Raw genomic sequence first — 19474 nt, forward strand, 5'->3', positions numbered from 1 at the left:
AGCACTTACTGAGCACCTCAGCTTTTTCCACGTTTGAGGAAGCCACTTCTCATCCTCATTTACCAGAGGGGGAACACTCTCCTTGACTTGTCTTCTCTTGCCTTTGTACCTGTAGAACCCCTTCTTGTTATTTTTCACATCCCTAGCCAAGTTCAGCTCTACCTGCGCCTTGGCTTTCCTGATCCTATCTCTACACATGTGGACAACAGCCCTGTATTCCTCCCAGGCTACACAACCCTGCTTCCACTTCGCATACATTTCTCTCTTTTCCCTCAGTTTAAGCTGCAGGTCCTTGCTCAGCCATGCCGGTCGCCCGCCTCCTCTGCTCAATTTCTTTTGCTGGGGAATGGAGAGCTCTTGCGTTCTCAGGAGGGTGTCCTTAAAGAGCTGCCAGCTCTGCTCTGTTCCTACGCCCTTAAGGACAGTTTCCCAGGGGATCCCATCCAGCAGTTCCTTGAGCAGCCGGAATTTTGCTCTTCTGAAGTTCAGGGTCCTGACATTACTCTTTGCCAGGCCTGCATTCCTCCAGATCACAAACTCCACCAGGGCATGATCACTACAGCCCAGGCTGCCTCCAATCTTAACCCATCTAATGCTCTCCTTCACGTTGGTGAGCACCACATCCAGTAAGGCTTCACCTCGGGTCGGTCCATCTAATACCTGGACAAGGAAGTTATCCTCAACAGACTCCAGGAATCTGCTGGACTGTCTGCTGCCCGTCTTGCCGCTATCCCAGCAGATATCTGGGTGGTTGAAATCCCCCATCAGGACAAGAGCCCGCGAACACGACACCTCCTGCAGCTGGAGCAAGAAGGCCTCGTCCACAGGCTCCCCCCTGGTCAGGTGGCCTGTAACAGACCCCAACCACTAGATCTCCTTTACTGGACCAATCGCTGATTTTAACCCATAAGCTCTCAACTTAAATACGGGGACATGAGAGAAAGTTATGAGAAGTCCTCTTTTACAGAATCAAGTATCTACCATCTTTTTAAAATCTTACGTTATAGGAATGATAAGGCTTATGTTCTATCAGGGTAAAAAGTGTAACAATAGAACAAAACAGGATTGTGTTTTCTGTGGTACATGTACTTAAGTTTGATACTGGTAAAGCACAGAAAAGTTGCTGCTGCTGCAGGGCTGGATCTAGCAATGGAAGACCATTGTTTTCTAAAAGAAAACAAACAAACAAAAACCATCATTTAAGTTATCCAGCTTTCTAAAATGTAAAAAAAAAAAAAAAAAAAAAAGCAAAAAGTTGTGCAAGTGAATCACTTGTGAGTGGGGAGGCAGCACATCAGAGGTGAATGAGGAATGAGTGATCATGTAGTTATATCACAAACCAAGTAATTCCAAAAATTTATAGTCACCTAACATCCATTTAAAAAAAAAATCCATATAAACTTGGATTGATTAAGCCCAAGCTTTTCTAAAAGTGTCTTTGATTCTCTGCAGCTTTCTACTAACAATAACATAATTCACTTAGCTCAGAAGGCAAAATGAATTTGTAAATTGTCATCTGCATAAATTTTGTTTTGCATATTAGCATTTTCCAAAACATTGTTTAGAAGTGGAGTTTCATTGTTATCTTTGATTGGATTAGGGTATGTCTGGCTGCCCTAGTGAATCTTGATATTCAAAAGGTTGTCCCTCATTTTGAGATGGTTTTCCAACTTAGATTTTTTTCAAATGCATTACTGTATCAAGCTAACACATTTTAATACTGATGCTTTTGCTTGCTAGTGTGAACAACCCATGAAAATCCAGCCTCGTCCCTTCCAGTCGGAACCATTTTGTGATTGGTTTGGTATTTGTGATTTGTGATTGGTATGGCCATTTTTTCTTCTGCACTTACTTTATATAAAAACTTTTGAGGTTTTATTTAGTTTCAATTACTTTGAAACTGAGTAACTTTTGAGCATAGTATGTCTATTCTGGAAGAAGTCATGTGGAATTATTCAGGAATAGCTGCAGTGTTTAAATTAATAAGCTCTTTTAATTCATGATAACTTTAATGCATATACAGCTCATTGACTTCAAAAAGCATTTTCAGTCATGCTGTGCTAAACATTTTGAGCTAATGCAATTGAAAAATGATCAGAAAAGATAATCTCTTGAGAAATAAGTCTGCATTCTAGCACAGAAATATTAGACCTTACTTATAGTTTGAGATAATCTATCCATCCTGAGCTATTGCAGGTACAGTGCTTTTGGTAGCTTAACCTGCTTGGATGTCTGAGCTGTGCTTCAGTTAATAAGTGGACTATTGTCTAGATGTACCTAGGTAATGACACTGAGTTTCAGAATGTGAGCACCTACAGTTTCAAATAACTTGTGGGAAAAATTTGTTGCAAAATGAAAAAGTATGTATTTTCACATCCGGTCCATTGAATGATTTTCCTGAGTAATTCTTTTTTAACTGAAATATTTCTTTATGCTTAGGTTCTAAATCTTGTAGACTGGCTGTAATAGAAGTACTTTTTGAGCCACCTGCATGATCATTTTATTTCTAATTTTCTTGAGATGGCTACTTGGCTTTTCATGATAGTGAAAAGCTTTCTGCTGTTAGCATAGTTTGTGTTCTAGTCTGAAGGGATTTTCTTATATAGAATGATCACAGTGTATCCAACACTGTATCAGAAACGTGAAAATATGTCTGAAAGTATCCCTTAATTCACCAGTGTTTTGTTGGCTATCTATTAAAATTATTGCGCTGATTCATGCTACTCTTTTGCTCAGTAGCCTCACTTATCTCCGTTACCTTGTTACATGGGATTCTTTCAAAGTCAAATCATTTTGCACCTTGTTAGATGTCTGATGCTTAGTTACTTCCATGCTACACCACATACTTCAAAGAAGAGTCGTCATCTATGTCATTTCTCAGAATGCCAATGTGTAAAATGATTGCTGGTATCAGACTGAAGGTTCAACAGCAAAGAAGTAAAAAAACCCAAAAACTAAAAAAAAAAACAAAAAACAAAAAACAGCTGTTTTTTCAGGCAGAGCTCGTTCAACTGTCTTTTTGAATACACAGGTGTTTCTTTTGCTATGGGAGTTTGAAAGCCATGTGAAAGCATTTGTTATTGAAGGGATGTCATGGGTGGTCAGCCTCAGGTTAGTTCTTTGCAAGAGCAGAGCAGCCACATGGAGTTCATTTCAAACTGTTTTAAGATGCTACTGTAGCCGCTCTGAAACATAGTGTCAATAGATAGAATGTGTTGATATTACAGAGTTTGGTTTTCTGTTAAAAAGTCTAAATCCATCTTGTTTGTTGATATACATATGTTGCTCTGAAAGTAATGCCTCCTATTTGTTTCCATGGAAATGAAAACTGATATAAAGAGCACAATATTATTATTTGATAGAGCAAATTCTCAGCTACAAAATACTGTTTTTCAACATAGCCACTACCATTAGCTTTGCATTTTTGCATGTGATAAACAAGAGCCTGTGTGCTGTGCTTGTAAAAATCTGCATGGCCATCTGGAACAACGCGTTTCATTCCACCGTGTGACAACTATGCATGACTGCCTGGAATGTGGCTTGTCTTCCACATCGCTGTCACCACTGCTGAAACACACTACCCACCACCTCACTGCGCTCACATCCACTGTTTGGTCTCCATAAATGTTCAGCAAGCACCAGTGAATGTCAGTGGATGCCATTTTGTCTGCATGGAGGAATTCAGTTCCACCCCTTTGCTTCATTCCATATCAGATGCCATTCTGTCAAACTTCCCCTCTACTGCCATCTGTCACACAGCAAAAACATGTAATGGAATATTGGCGGGAACTTTCAGTCTCTACTGCCATACCACCAACATCTGCCTCTGATGCTATGAACCAACACAATAAAATAGGAAGCATTATTTTCAGAGCAACCTTTGTATTTCTAAATATCTTAGTTATTCTTTAAATGGATTCTTTTTTCTTTGCTACAGACTTCTTTTTCAAAGATTTTACTCAAATAGTGGTTTTGATAGAAATTTCATTTTGATTTGAACTTCAGCTAGGTCATTTGAATTAATGTAATTTGTTTTGTATGGCAGTCGTGCACTCTGAAAAAGCAGTTAACTTTGAGCTCTGATGTAAGTTTCGTTACGTTTGTCCATTTTGTGTTTGGACTTTCCAAAGATCCAAGATTTCTCTAGGTTATATGTAGACTTTGAGTAGACACAGACTACCCTGAAGATTTTATTTGTGAATAGGCACTGAATTTACAAGAATGATCAATAGCAGAGTGATATCCAATGTATTAGGGAGACCCACTAGGCACCTTGAACAGACTGCCTATTTGCAAATAAAATTTGCCTACAGTGCTCTTGTATGACTAGAAGCCAAAGGAATAGTGGAGATTGCAATGCCTGTGGCCAACAAAACATAGGCATATAAAAATAGTTATCATTTTTGTTCTTGAAAGGGATATTGTTCTCCTAAAGTCATAACTGTGTAATGATATCTGCATTTAGTGAGTGAAAAAAACATATGCAATTATTCCTAAAGATGTCTTCTTATCTGATACAGAACAGTAAGACACACTGATAAAGAAAATAAGATACAAATGACAAACAGTATGGTACGCTAGTCAGAATAGTGACTGTTTTTCTTGAATATGTAAAGCAAAATAATGCATTGGAAGAAAGACACTTAAAAACATTTATTTTAAGTCAGTAATTTATGCCTCCTGAATGCCAGTACAAAGCCAGATTAGACTAGGTTAAAGTTTCTCTTAAAGGCTGGCATATTGATCTATTGCTGCTCACTAATATTTGGACCTCTCCAGGCTAGAAATTCTTGTATGCTTCCATCTTTTGTTCTGACTTTTATCTTGAGTTACTTCTTACCCTGACCTCTTGGGAAGTTTTTGCAAGATGGAAGTAGAGAGTTCTTGCATTTTTTTTACTTCTTTATACTCTCTTATGTTGCTTTTTTGTTTTGTTTTGTTGTGTTTGTTTTTCTGTTAAATCCTTCTCTGCCTTTCTCCAACACTTAAATGTACCAATTCTGTTCTTGCCTCTTGGTAGCACTGAAAGCTGAACTGTCCCAGATCTCTCTGCCTTTTCTCAGAGGGAGAAAGAGGAGAAAGGAGAAACTCCAGTCCCTTCATCATCTATGTGGCCCTTCAGTGGACTTTCTCCAGAAACTTCATCTCTCTTCTGTACTGAGAAACCCAGAACTCCAGGTGTGACCTCAATAGTGCTGAGAAGAGAGGATCACCTTAGGTGCCATTAGCCTTCTCAGCAGCAAGGGCCCATTGCTCACTCATGTTCAGCTTGGTGGCGCCCAGCCTGTCCTGGTGCCTGCCTCCAGGACAGTTCAGTTTCCTGTGGTACTTTGCTGAACTTCATTATATTAGTGTCAGCCCATTTCTCCAGTATACCAAGGTCCTTCTGCATAGCAGCATGAAACACTGACATATCAGTTCTTCCTCCAAGTCTTGTGTCATTTACAGACTTTCTGAAGGTGCGCTCCGTGCTATCATCCATGTCATTATTAATGAAGATGTTAAACATGACTGGACTCGGTGTTAATCCCTGGGGTACACTGCTAATTCCTGACCTCCAAATCACTCCAATAATCATCATACTTTGGACCCAGATGTTCAGCCAGTTTTTGACCCTGCTCACTATCTGTTTGTCCAACACATACTCTGTCAGTTTGTCTACTGTTTATCACTAATCTTTAAAAACAACAAAACAAAACAACTGAAAGCAGAAATCTGAAACTGAAATCACAGCAAAAAAAAAAAACCCAAGTATACGCAAGCTTGGTATAGCAGTCAGTTTTCCAATCAGCTCTGTTATTTATGTACCTTGTGATAGAAAGATATGTCCTGTAGGTGTCAAATCTCTTCCTTGGTAGGAGAATTCTTTTACTCCCTTGGAGTTTTACTTCCGAATCAGCTGTTTAAATAAGCATTTTGGACTCCTGAAAAGTCGTAATACATGTATAATCATGTTGCATTCTGTTAAATGTTTTATATACCAAGTGCAAAAGGAAAAAATGGACAAATATTTAGTTTTTCAGAGTTCTTTTCCTTCATTTTCAAATGCTATATTTCTGCCTTCCTATCCAGTAAGGCTCTGTTTGTATTTTTTCCCATGTGCTTTTACCAGCCTACTCTTTCTCACTCACCAAGTGTAAACTCAGTTTTAACTTCTGCATTTGGGAAAGAGATGAATGATTTGCTGTAGAAAAGAGAGGTAAAAAATGATGGTCAGAAGTTATGCTTTGTATGACTTACGTTTTATGAAAAATGGGGTAATGGTGAAGTATATTTATACTAGTGGACAAATGGATGCTGGCTAAACTTTGTGTTCTTTTTCTGTGGGCAGTTATTTATTATGTACGTAGGACTGTTTTACAAAGGGTATTCAATGTGTAGATCTTTAAAAAAAATAGTATTTTGCATCTAGATTGAAAATACACATATAACATCTTATCCTGAAGAGAAAATCTTTAATTTCACAAATCAGTTCACAAAATGTATACTGCAGTTTATTTTCGTATCTTGTAGTGCTGTGTTGTGTCTACACAATTTAAATCTAATGTACTAAACATTTTTGTCTTGGTATAAATATGTTACACATGCTTTGCATGAATTTAAGCTGTATGGTTGTTATCACTCAGCTAGATAAATTGTCCATCTGTTAACTCTGGAATAGAGGGGTTTTTTTTTAAGAATGACAGTGTTACGCACTCATTTCTTTTTGTAACTGGTTTTGAAGAAAAGCCAAAGATGATTAAAATTATTTGTGGAAGTTCCAGCTCCACCCTATGAGATTTTTCTTCACCGCTACCAGTTACTTGCTATTCTCATCAACAAGTGTTTTTGCATTCTCTGTTTATGGGGAAAAAGAAACCCAAATCTAAAATATCTCCAGAGGGATCTCCCTCTAAGGATTCTGATGAAAACTTAACTGATATATGAGATTTTGATGGGCTGCAGAGGAGAAGCAGTGATGTCTGAATGAGCACCTGAATACCTAAACATCTGAGCTATAAGAATAATGGGCATTTTATGAAATGTCAGTAAATTGGAGTTTGTCTTCTAAGTTGGTTCAGAATCACTTATGCTTGAAAGTGAAAGCTCAGCATCTTCACAAAACTATGTGCACAGTAGGTTTTTAAAGTAGGTTTTTAAAACCTCCATCCTTGTTATCATATTTAGCCTTAACTTTTTAACAATTGTAATTGTCCACAGAAAACATTTCAAGATAAATGCACTATCAGGTTTTGAAATTTACTTATTTTTGTAAACACTAAGACCTGGGGAGCAAAATAAGGGCTATATTGTGGATTAAGTGAAATATCTCAAGGCTGTGCTTTTCTGATAACTGAACCTGAAGTGACCTTTCTCAGACACAATTACAGAGCTGTATGTTTTTCCTTTAATTTCATCAGGGGTTTAATTAGTATACAAATAAAACTTCCCTTATCTTCCTTTCTACCTAATTGGCTTGTCTTCGCTTATATATGAAGTATGTGAAAATGGGCTGTAATTAGGGTGACCGTGTTAACCTTTTTTTCTCAAACGTACTGTTGCCTAAAGGCCTCAAGGCCTAAAAACAGTGCTTTGGATTATTGCTTTGCAATCACTATGGCTCTCCCATAGGTTTTCTCATGAGCAGAAGGGCTTTGGGTGCTGCTGGTTCCCACTGCTTAACGGGATCTTCATTCTTCTCCCCTCTAAATGTTTATTGATTATCTCACTGCTCCACACTCAGCCTCCAACAACTTAATATCAGGTGACAGTCAGGAGAGTTCTCCAAGTAATTAGAGTGGAGCATTGAGGGAACAATTAGGAGCAGAGTTATTAAACTTGATTTATCCTATTCTCTCCTGAACACTTTCTTGGATATCAGAACATCGCACTTTCACAATCTACCCTGGCTGAGAAATTAGTGGCTAACCTGCTGCTTATCATTGTTGCCTTGCTGCCTTGAGGCACACCCTCTTGGTTTCAGTCACTCAGCTGGAAATATTAGAGTCCATAAAGTTTATCAAGGGTTTTAATTAGATCAATCTGAAGAAGGAAAAAAAGAGAGGCTTAGAAGCCATTACTTTAGAACATTCCATCTGTATTTGAGCAATTGTTATGGCTTGACTTTACCCATAGTAGCAAGGAGCTTCAAGTGAATACTGGAATTGTTTTTAGGGAGCTGTTGTGTTTACACTTTGCTTTGATATTGCAATATCAAAATTGGTAGAATTGAAATTCTTTAGAGATTTCTCCAAATAATGTTGAAAGTTATAAAAATAAAGCAGTAAGATTTTTGGTTTAATAATTTCCATATGACTTTGTCATCAGCTAGTGTGGATTGCTGGCCATACTTCATAAGAGTTGTGCTTCATATTATTGCTTCATTAATAGTCCTGTGTTGGAATTGGTAAGCGGTGTTAGTTAGCAGATCACACAAGCTTTTCAAACATTGTGGGTCTCTTTGCTTTCTGTGGTCAGCAATGTAACCTGTGTGCTGGAACAGCCTACCCTTCAGTATCAGCAGGAGAATTACTAAAATGAATATGCATTCTTTCTTACTAGAGTGTTCATATTAGCATGTATTTTTCCAGCATAGCGTCTATCTTTAATTCATAGATTTCAGTTTCTTTTTCAGGATTATACTACTTAGTGCCGTATTTTTTTGGCTCACACATTTTTTGAAGTGCTTTTGGCTCTTGGCTAGATCTGAAGCTTTTTCAAATTAATCATCAGTGTCTTGCAAATTTTTATCAGCCTTTTTTATATACTGCTTTTCATACTTACTCACAGCATATTTTCAGTGTTTAACAGTCCAAATCAAGTACCCCTGAGTACAAATTATGCAGTGTGTTTTTAAAACTTCAGCAGAAAACGTATCCATAAATTTTGAAAGCAAGGTGCAAGAACTCAGTCTTGCAATTTTGCAGCTTCCTCTATTTTTCTGTAATTCTTCAGAATCTGTGAGGAAACTTGCATTCTTAAATGAAAGTTTAGAGACCACTATTCTACACTGGTATCTCCAAAAGTAATGCCTCCTATTTATTTCCATGGAAATTACAACAGATACAAAGAGGTCAGCAATGATGTTTGACAGAGAAAATTCTCACCTACAAAACACTGCTTTCAACATAGTCACCACCATTAGCTATGCATTTCCACCAGCAATGAACTAGAGCTTGCATGCCATTCTTATAAAAATCTGCACCAGCAGAGGTGACCTGTTGTTTCACAGCTGCTATGTTGGTGTTGTTGGTAGGAAAATGTTGCCTAAGTAGTCCATGTTTCATCATCCCGAATAGATGGAAGTCAGAAAGCAAAGCTCCAAATCTGAACTATGTGATGTGTGTAGTAGTAGTAGTCCAGCCAAGATTGGCAATGTGCTCCATGGTCTTCAGACGGATATGGGGCCTGGTATTATCATGTTGCAAGAGAAAGGGTGTCTTCTCTGGTCCAGCTCTGGAAGATCAAGCCTTCAACTTAGTCGGCATCATTATTCACATGTTGCCACTCCATGGACGGCTGTTTTGTTTCTGGCTTATAGTGGTTACACCACATCTCATCTCACTGGTGACAGTGTGATCCAGAAAACTGTCACCTTCAGCATTGTATTGGTTCAGTAGATCCTGACAAACTTGCATATGGTGTTCTTTCTGTTCCTGTGTGAGCATTAGTGGGACCCACCTGGAGCAAACTTTGTGATAGTCCAGTGTTGCCACTGTCGCTTCCAATGCATTGAAGCTGGAATTCAGCTCTGTACACAGTTCCTTGGTCATAATCCATTGATTCATAAGGATAAGCTGTTTGAGACACTCTTCATTCCAGGCTATGCATGGCCATCCAGAAAATGGCTTGTCTATCATGTTGTTTTTACCACTGCTCATGTTGTTTTTACCACTGCTGAAACACCCCACCCACTGCTTCACTGTGCTCACATCGACTGTTTGGTCTCCGTAAATGTTCACGTGTTTGTGGATGCCAGTGGGTGCCACTTTTTCTGCATGGAGGAATTCAATGGCACACCTTTGCTTCATATGCACTTCTACATCGGATACCATTTTATCCGACTGCCCCTCTGCTGCCATTTGCCACATGACTGCAAAATGTAATGGAAAATTCGTGGGAAGGTTCAACTTCTACTGCCGTATCATCAACATCTGCCTCTAATGTTGTGGGACAACATAATAAAATAGGAGGCATTACTTTCAGAGCAGCCCTCATAGTCTCTTTTTTTAAAAAAAATAAACCACTCTATATAAAAGATGATATTTAGCAAAATATGAAATTATGTTATTAATACTGTAATCTCAAAATGCATTGATTTATCCTAGCTGAAAGAAGTAGCAACTAGCCAGGTTCTGTATTAATTAGTTCTGTGTGCTATTTGTCATCTGTTGGATTAATCTGAATTGATTTAAAGCACGTTAATTCTAAGCCAGAGTGGAAAAAAAGGAAAACAACAGCCAAAACAACAGCAAACAATATTTTGCATTTGGAAAAGTCTTGCTAAAACAGGAAATGTACCATAAAGTAGTGATTTAGACTTAAGAACTGCAGGAAAACTGTACTTTGTGCACTATCAGAGAACTCTGAATTATCTAAATCATGCAGAATATTTAAATGAAAGAAACTAAAATTGTATGTTTGTGAATTTTTTTTATTTAATGGTTGTTTTAAATTAAGGTTTGAGAATATTCTGAGAATATTCTGTTTCTTTAATGCTATGCTCTGGATTCTTTCCACTGTGTTTAGATCTGGTATTTGTAAATACAATACTTGTAGCATAGTATATGTACCTATTTGATCAACAAATCAGTTTATTTTATGAAATACAGTTGTACACAGGCAATGTACTAAAAATTGGGATGTTGTGAGCTAGTTATGTTTTTACTACAGAATTTGTAAAACCTTAGTATGTAATGGTCCAAATATACCTCACAGTCAGTCTGTTTTCCACTTTGTTTAATAGCCTGTGGCATAAATTGAAGTTAATTATTTGGCCTGACAAGTAACTCTGCTTTCTGTCTGCTTGCAGAGACTCTCTGAGGCAAAGATGGAGCTGAGAAGAAAAGATCAATCTCTGCGTCAGCTCAATAGACTTCTTACCCAGCTGGAGCAGGACAAGCGTCGGCTGAAAGAGAGCATCCATGATGCAGAGAGTGCCCTCTGCATGGCAGCGAAGTGAGCGCTGGGACCTTGGGGAGATCACTTAAAACAGACAAAAGATCAATTCTTACTTTCATGCACAGGGTTTTAACTCTGGCTAATGTAATGCTAGAAAACAGAAGTACATCTGTCTCTCTTTGAAATTCAGCGATAGTTTTCTAAAAAGAAAACTGTTAGTTCAACATGCTAGATTTATGTTTTCTGTAGTTAGCTCACAAAAGCGCTCCGATTTCTAAGTCCTAGAATAGCATGGGCGTTTTGGGTTGCCAATTACGTTACTGATTTGACAATGTCTCTTTGGTAGAGCCCTGCCACACCATTTAATTAGGAAATGACTGCTAGTTTTCTGCATTTCCAGATCATCTTTTTATAGAGTGATACAATTTTAACTTACATACAATACATAATACATACGAAAACATCAACTAGGTGTCAGGTCTTAGCTGTCAAAGGAGCTGAAACTCATTTTGGCGCTGATCGTATCTGTGGAACAGGGCAGATCTTTCAGCTAATTTCAGAGAGTTTTGGATTTAGATGTAAAACCTGTGCCTTTTTATATTACAACAGAGTGGAAGGAAATGCAAAGGAACTGACCATTTACATTAATGTGATTATTACTAACCTCCTAGAATCATATAATCAGATGAGAATATTTAAATGTTTAAAATTTCTCATCATACCCAAGATGTAAATATTTGACCTCTTGAAAACATAGCTTAGAAGGTTGAAGTGTTTTATGTACAAATAAAATCTTGTAATTGCTATGGTTTTTGGTGAAATGCTCAACAAGCTAATGAAAATTCTGGGTGATATTTAGTATGAGTGTATTAGAGTAGATTTGACCTGAAGAAGGATTTGGTCTCGAAAACTTGATCCTTTTCACCCTGCTGCAGCCGATCTTATATACTCTAGTATAGAGCATTCCCTGTGGCATTTCTTAAATTCAGTATTTTTTTTAACATAAGGCCAATTTAGAAACGATTTTATTTCTGTATATAGTAGTTGAATATCATGAAATACAAAAATGTCCCCATACCATTAATTGTTTTTTTTTTTTAACTTTTGAACATACCAGGAAAAGAGATGAAATATACTTCCCATTTGTCCAGAAAAATCTTTCTTTAATAACTGTTCTACAACCTGATTGACTGTAAGCAATGCATTTTTATTTCCACGATCCTGGGTGTCTTTCAAGTTTTTTTCTTTTTTTTTTTTTCTACAACCTTAACAGAGAGGAAGATGACAGGCTCATTCTGAGAATGCCTACCTTGATTTTCTTGCAGTGATGGCCAGAAATTCTGTTTCCGGAGTAGGAAGTAGCGTTAATAAAAAGAGAGTCTTTAAGCATCGAACCCGACAGAACTAAAGTAGCTTTTTTTCTGTCTTCTCTGCTAGATAAAAGTGATGTTACAAGACACATTCTGCATTCACAAACCACATTTAAATACAGTAACCCTAAATAATATTTCTGTGGTCCAATTCTAGTTTCCCTTACACCTGTAGGCACTGAAAAATATATGAATGACATTTGGATTGTGTCATGTAGGGGTGCAAAAAGATTCATTTTGTTAAACTTCTTCTTCTAAGTGCTGTAAAGAAGTATTATCAGAGTTTTATTTAAAGATGTTCAACTACTCCCAAGAAGTGAGATAGTAAATCAATGACAGTCACAAGGATTTTCTTCACAAAACAGTGAACACCTGAGAATATGCAATGAATAGTTTGGCTTCCATATCATTAACTAACTTAACCTTTAATTCTGTTGGACTGGCTCTCTAGAACCCATTTTACCCAGACAAAGCAATCACTACACAAGTGATGCAAATTGAGAAGGAATGGCATGTCCTTTTAAATCCAATCTGAAGAAAGATCAGATCCTGAAAAGGCAAAAATCTGTGTGACAGCTTTACTAAGATTGTAATAACCAATGTTATTTTTCTGTCTGCCTTATTATTTTTGCTGTTTAGGATAGTATGAATCAGTAAAATGAGGATGCAGTCACAATTCTAGGCAGACCACCACCATGGTTTGGAATTCAGCTTCAGGAGCTCCTAAGAGTTACAGCAAAATATTAACTTAGCTGGCAAGATTGTCCTGGAATACTAGGCTATCAACTTATTTGGTGTAAATTCTATTTGATTTCCTCTTGTATTTTTTTTGGCCACTATGGCCCACTTTTCTTAATATTATGCAACTTCAACTACATTTCTCTAAGTGCATTAGGTGAGACCAAGGTTTTTTATGTCAGCATAACTATTCAAAGCTGTCTTTCTTACCTAAGCCCCAGTCTACAAAACGGCATGAGTAGTATTTCATTATCTGAACTCATGTTTCTTAGAGATAGGGTCCTTGACTGGACTGGAAAAGACCAGTGGAATGTGTAAAAGAATGGTCAGTTTTATAGAAGACTGTTTTTTCTTGTCTACAACAATACTTGATGAAAAACGTAATCTGACAGTATTCTCCAGTGTGAAAATGTAATCTCATCCTACTAGAGCCTGGAGTCCCTTCAAAATGCCCTTTTTATCCAAGATTGCAGATTTCCTCTCCCACAACACAATGATTATTAGTTGATATTCCTAAAAGTACGATATGTAAATTACGTATTTACAGGTATATAAGTAAATAATATATAAATAAATGCCTGTAAATACTAGTTTAATCTCTGGCGTACAGTAAAGGCATATTCCATATGGAAATTTGTTGGATATTGGTCCATGAACTATTTTTGTAAGGTTTGTACTGGAGTTAAAAGGAGGGGAGACTAATATAATAGTTTGTAAGCTGTCAAAATTCTTTTTAAAGACATTTTTGTTATAAAGTAGCAGAAAATGAATTTACACATCAGTAGAACTTCAGTTTTATTAACTATGTTTTTTTGCTCTTACAATAGAGACAAAGAATTGATCATTAACCAGATGAAATCTGTGGAAACTGCTCTTCATATGGTAAGAATTTGAAGTGTTCTGTCTGCATTTGTATTTCTAATCACATCAAGCTTTTAAAACTACTTGTTCTCAGGGAACCAGGGATGCAGAAGTTGAACAGCAGCTTCCTTTCAAGTTTCCACCTTCAGCTTGTTTTGGCTCCAAAAAGTACTCAGATTTACCAAGTTAAAATACAATTTTGTAATATACAGACCTCTTTGTTTTAATATAAAACATATTATTATGTAAATATTAATATGATGAAATTCATCTTCTGTCTCTACATTACTGAGCAATATTTCTGTTGGCTGTTGAGCCTGAGTTGCTGAATTACCTCACTGCTGAGGTATGTGGTTACAAACATGGTGCTCATAAGATATATGGCTTTGTTATGCTGCTTTAATCTTTGATACATAGTAAGTATCATAAGGAAAAGATGGCAAGTATTAACCTATATGCAAAATTGTAAGTAATATGTTAAATCGTTTTTTAATTTATTAGTCTAAAGTTTTCTCTTTGATATTATTTTACTCTGATACAGTATTCTTTGAAGGTTCAACAAAACTGAATATGTAATTATTTGGGAGACAGAGCTGTTTTTAACTGTAGCTCTGGTGGCTGGTTGTTTTATAATTGTTTTTAGTCCAGAGCAACACATAGCAAAAAAAGAGTTTTTATTACCTTGGAGTGTTCATTTCCCTTATCACATCTTGAATTCTCAGTAATGTGGGAATCTATTCTTTATTTTAGTTTCCGTGTCCAGCAAAACTGTTGTTAATTTAATTTTCAGATACCCTTTTCAAGATTTTCTTTTCTTTAATGTTCACAAAAAGAGACAGTACCTAAACTGCTTCTGTGTTTTGGCTTCACCAAAAGTGCTGATAGGTAATTCTTTTCTTTTGTGTCTCCATCTCCTTCCTGCTTCTCTTAAGCTTGGGAAATCTACATAATGCAGAAAGTGCTGTGTTTTTTTCACTGATGTATACGTGTAATGTCCTTGGCCTTGAGAATTTGTAATTCTAAATTAAAAGTTTACATTTTGCTTTAGAAGACAGTGCAGTGTTTATGCAAGGGTTGAAATGTTTGGGGCAGCATTATAGGCAGGTCCTGTACATAGTACTGTTCTTCCTAATGCAGTGAATAGATTAAAAAAAACCTGTCATTTTTATTTGAGAAATTTAGTTACCATGCATGCTTTTCATTTCTTGATGTTTGTTAGAATTGTACATAGTTGTTAGGTCCGAATAACTAATTATTGAATGGCAGAGTAATTTATCTGGTTTGTCAACCTAAAGAATGAGGAAAATATAAGAATTAGAAATGTCAGGATGATCTTTTCAGCGGGAAATAAAACAATTGATTGTAAATCAGTTGTAATTTGACGTATTATTTCTCCTACAAGAACAAAGGGAAATTATTGATCTTTGTTTGGGAAATATTTGAAACTTAGGCCTGACATCATAATGGTATCTAATTATCTAACATTAATGAGCATGACTTATGTGTAGCCTATCAAGCTTACATTGTTGTTCTTAAATGTTTTCACACACTGAGTGAAAAATGGAAACAACATGAAGTAGATGAAATACTACTAAAGGGGCTTTTTTTTCCCTATTGAAATTCTGGGAATTGCATTCGTTTTCAAAAATGAATCAAAAGAGAAAGGATATCAATTTCTGAATCATCTGGAGCTGAAAAAGTATCTGTATTAGCTGCAAATACCTTTATGGGAGTTTGACACTGAACATTGCGGTATTTCTACATTTATGTATTCATGAGCAAATATCCACAAAATTCCACTGCATCACCTGCAGGATCTGTGTTATCAATGCATAATACTAAATTTTTGCTTATAGAGCTCACAGGGATTTTACAGACATCTGTAGTAATCTTACTTAGTCTCAGGGTAAGAAGGCATACACCGATATCCATTAAGGCAACCTCATTCTTTATTGTACACTGCCACTGAAAAAGTTGCAGAAGGCAGCAGTGTAGGTGCCAGATTGAATGTAGGTGGGTATACTTGGATGTAATCTTCAGCAAACAAAGCAGAAAGTAGGGCTTAGGGATCTCTGTGCCTGGTTCCAATACAACTCTAGACAAGGGATCGTTTACATTATTTGTTGCCCCCCTGTGACTGGATGGAAAATCTAGTATCATATATTTGACTCTCAACAAATGCATCTGACACTGGGAGCTGGTTTATTTGCACAAGAATTCTCATGATACCATTAAAATAAGAGAACCTTTTTGTTGTTGTTTTATACCATCTAAATATATTTTTAAAAGTAAAGTTATCAAGTGAATATTTTAACAAATTTCCAAAAGGACCAGGAGCAAACAAGGGACCTAATCTCTGATTTTGTTTTGATTCAGTTCTGTTTTTGTAACTGAAAGGTATTAGCTGAATTTTTGAAAATGTAGGTTTGGAAAAACAGATTTTTTTTTCCCCATAGAATCTATTACATTACCTTAAACTGAAAAACTTTGAAAAATAGAACAGGTTAAACACTGGCTGGTGAGAGAAATTGTGCCTGTAACTTGACCCATTCCTTTAAAAAAATAGAAAAAATAGTAGTAAACTAAAACATAAGAAAGCCAAATGCCAGTAAATGAATTTTTCTGGAAGAGTTCTTCTGGAATAAATTCCCACCTGTTTTAAGTTCAAACACACATATTTTGTCTTATTTTATAAATTGTCTACAGTCCTTCTTTTATGTATGGAAAATAAATGGTTTCTTGAAGCATTCCTCTCAAAATAATGGTGAGAAGTGTTTTATTTTTGTTATAAATATATGCATTATGTTTTTTTGATGAACTATTTCATTATTAGCTTCTTCTGTACTTATTCCTATCAATATCATTTTTTTTTCCTAAAACACAGTCACAGACATTAAATCTGTTAATTGTGTACAATGAGATTTTTTAACATATGTAGTTAATGACTTCCTAGTCATGTTAATCCAATCCATAGAAAAAATCTTTTAATTCTGTCTGTGCTAAAATCTTCAGCCTTCCCTTCGTTTTGATTCTCAGTTTGAGTGTTTGTGGTCGATTGGTCTTAGCTAGCAGCCAGACACCCCCACCCAGCCATGTGGTTTCTGTCCCCCTCAACAGGATGGGGAGAGAATGGGGCAAGAAAGCTTGTGGCTTGAGATAAAGGCAGAGAGATAGCTTAGCATCGTGGGCAAAAGAGCTGACTTGGAGAAAGTAAATTTATTAATTAAAATAGATTAAAATAGATTTGGGTAGTGAAAAAGGAAGCTCTGGATAGTAGAAAAGGAAGACAAAGTGAATTAAGGCAACACTACAGCCCAGCCCCTCTTCTTTTGAATCTTTAGCTTCAGCTTCACTCCTTCACTCCCAACTCCTCTATCTTTGCTCTGAGGCTGGCAGCTGTAGTAAGTCCTTAACAGTTCTCTGCTTCTTCTTCCTCCTCACATTTATCCCCTGCTCCAGTGTGTTTCCTCTCCACAGTCTGCAGTCCTTCAGGAAAGCTTGCTCCAGCATGGGCTCTTCATGGGCTACAGTTCCTTCATTAAATATCCACCAGTACCAGTGGATGCAGCATGGACATCTGTTCCAGTGTGGTCCTCCATTCAGCTGCAGGGGGACAACCCACAACATCATGGTATTCTCAATGGGCTGCTAGGGAATCTGTCCTTGCGCCTAGAGCACATGCTCACTGTCCCTCAGTAGCTTTGGTGGCTGCACTGCTGCTTCTTACTCTTTTCCTTGCCTCCCCATATGCTCTTGTGTTTTTTCACGCAGAGTTTAACAGAGGTTCCACCATTTTGACTGCTGGGCTCTGCCATTCCCTGCAGTGGAGCCATTGGCATAAGCCAGACATGTCTGTATCCAGCATGGGACAGCCCCAGAGTCTTCTACAGAGCTCCCCTCTCACCCTCCCCGCTGCTGCTGGGTCCTTGACAGCTACACACAATACAGTGCTGTATAACTCCCTTTTCTTCAGCCTCCCTAAGTCCCTCTTCTCTGAACTTCTGCCTGTACAAAACACTGTCTTGGGAAGTCATCCCAGTGAGTCAGCCTGTACAGAGCCAGGGAATTGTTTGTGATTCTCCTTGTGCTCTTAACTGTTAGAGTCTTGATGAGCTTTATGGGCTGGCAAAGTTTTGAGTCTGCCTAGAACACCAGATGCTTAGTATTTGTCCTTTTTGTCAGATTAATAAAATACCATGTCTTCTCATCTTGGACTTTCACCCACTATTCTCTGTGAGGTTGATGAACTGTGATAACGAGTCAACAAAAAAACCTCCCCAGAAATATTTTTCCCCTATACCTGCTAGCAGCCCACTCATTCTGACATTCTGGCACAAGTCCAGGATCAAAGCCCCTATCCAGTGTGTTCTTTTCACTCTTGGTTAGTAAACTCCTTTTCGTTTCGCTTCTGCAAGGCACTTCATTTCTGCTGATTGAAAAGATTGTATGCCAGTTGGCAGAAATGCTTCCATGCAGTCACTGTGTTACACTGCCTCACCGCTGCTCCCCTCATGTGCCTGTTGTCTTCTCTGAAATACCTGTAAAATGGCCAGGTGTGAGGCTTGGGCCCCTCAGTGCAACCAGCTGGGAAAAAAAAAGAAAGTATGCTTTTGTTATACAGAAATACAATGTATTAAAAAAATACGGGACAGACATTCCATTGGAAATGAGGTGAGAAGGTGGAACACTTGAGAATTAGTAACATCAGATTCTTATTTTTGACGTTGTCCATAGTAATAAAAAGCATTTCCTTATGATACTTGTTTTATGGCCTGTAAGGAGTTCATCTGCAGTACCCGTAAGTCCGTACACAAGTGAATAACATCAGTGAAACATCAGTTGTAAGTAGCATTAATCATTAGTTTCAGCAAGAAGACCGCAAATTGGTTGAGCTAATGTTGGCTGCCACAATCAGACTTTAATAAATGTTGCCCAATACTTTTAGATCCCACTTAGATAATTTTCAACCCCATTTTTTTTCTGAGTTAACTGAAGTCTCTAACTGTGTATCATATCATTATTTAGGTATCTCAATAAAGACGTAAAAAATATTTTTAATAGATTTAAATATGATTTTTTCCATTTCTTAATTTCATTTGCAGAGCTGTTTGTTCTAGAGTGTTTATATGTGTCAAGCGAAGCATGCTTGTATTTGTATGTGTGTGTTCAGGGTCCGTTTATTACTGTGGTCTTCAGCTGTCCTGAACAGGCTGCATCACAAGCCTTTTGAAGCAGTGGCATGTGTTCATGCAATTAAAATTCTGAATGACTGCTCTGAAGACTTTATAGTAGGAAACAAGAAATTATTTCCCCGTGACAAGGAAAGAAAAAGCAATAAAGAGATGAGTTTTTCTCCATCTCCAGTTAGCACCTTTTCATTTAAATGTTTTATGAATCACTTTTGT

General features: G+C 37.1%; 1 protein-coding gene across 10 annotated transcripts in view; it reads left to right on the forward strand.

Moving 5' to 3' along the window:
* The window catches only part of CCDC171 (coiled-coil domain containing 171), a 173714-nt gene that overhangs the window by 103965 nt on the left and 50275 nt on the right, over positions 1 to 19474 (forward strand). For all 10 annotated transcript variants that reach the window (XR_002433292.1, XR_002433293.1, XM_021380202.1 and 7 more), the window contains 2 exons: positions 11012 to 11157; positions 14036 to 14090. Coding sequence is in view for 8 of the 10 variants with exons in the window: in XM_021380202.1 (XP_021235877.1) it covers positions 11012 to 11157; positions 14036 to 14090 (201 nt within the window). In the remaining 2 variants the exon portion in view is untranslated. The remainder of the gene's footprint in view (positions 1 to 11011; positions 11158 to 14035; positions 14091 to 19474) is intronic.

Source organism: Numida meleagris, chromosome Z (assembly GCF_002078875.1).
Source record: "Numida meleagris isolate 19003 breed g44 Domestic line chromosome Z, NumMel1.0, whole genome shotgun sequence".
NCBI lineage: Eukaryota > Metazoa > Chordata > Aves > Galliformes > Numididae > Numida > Numida meleagris.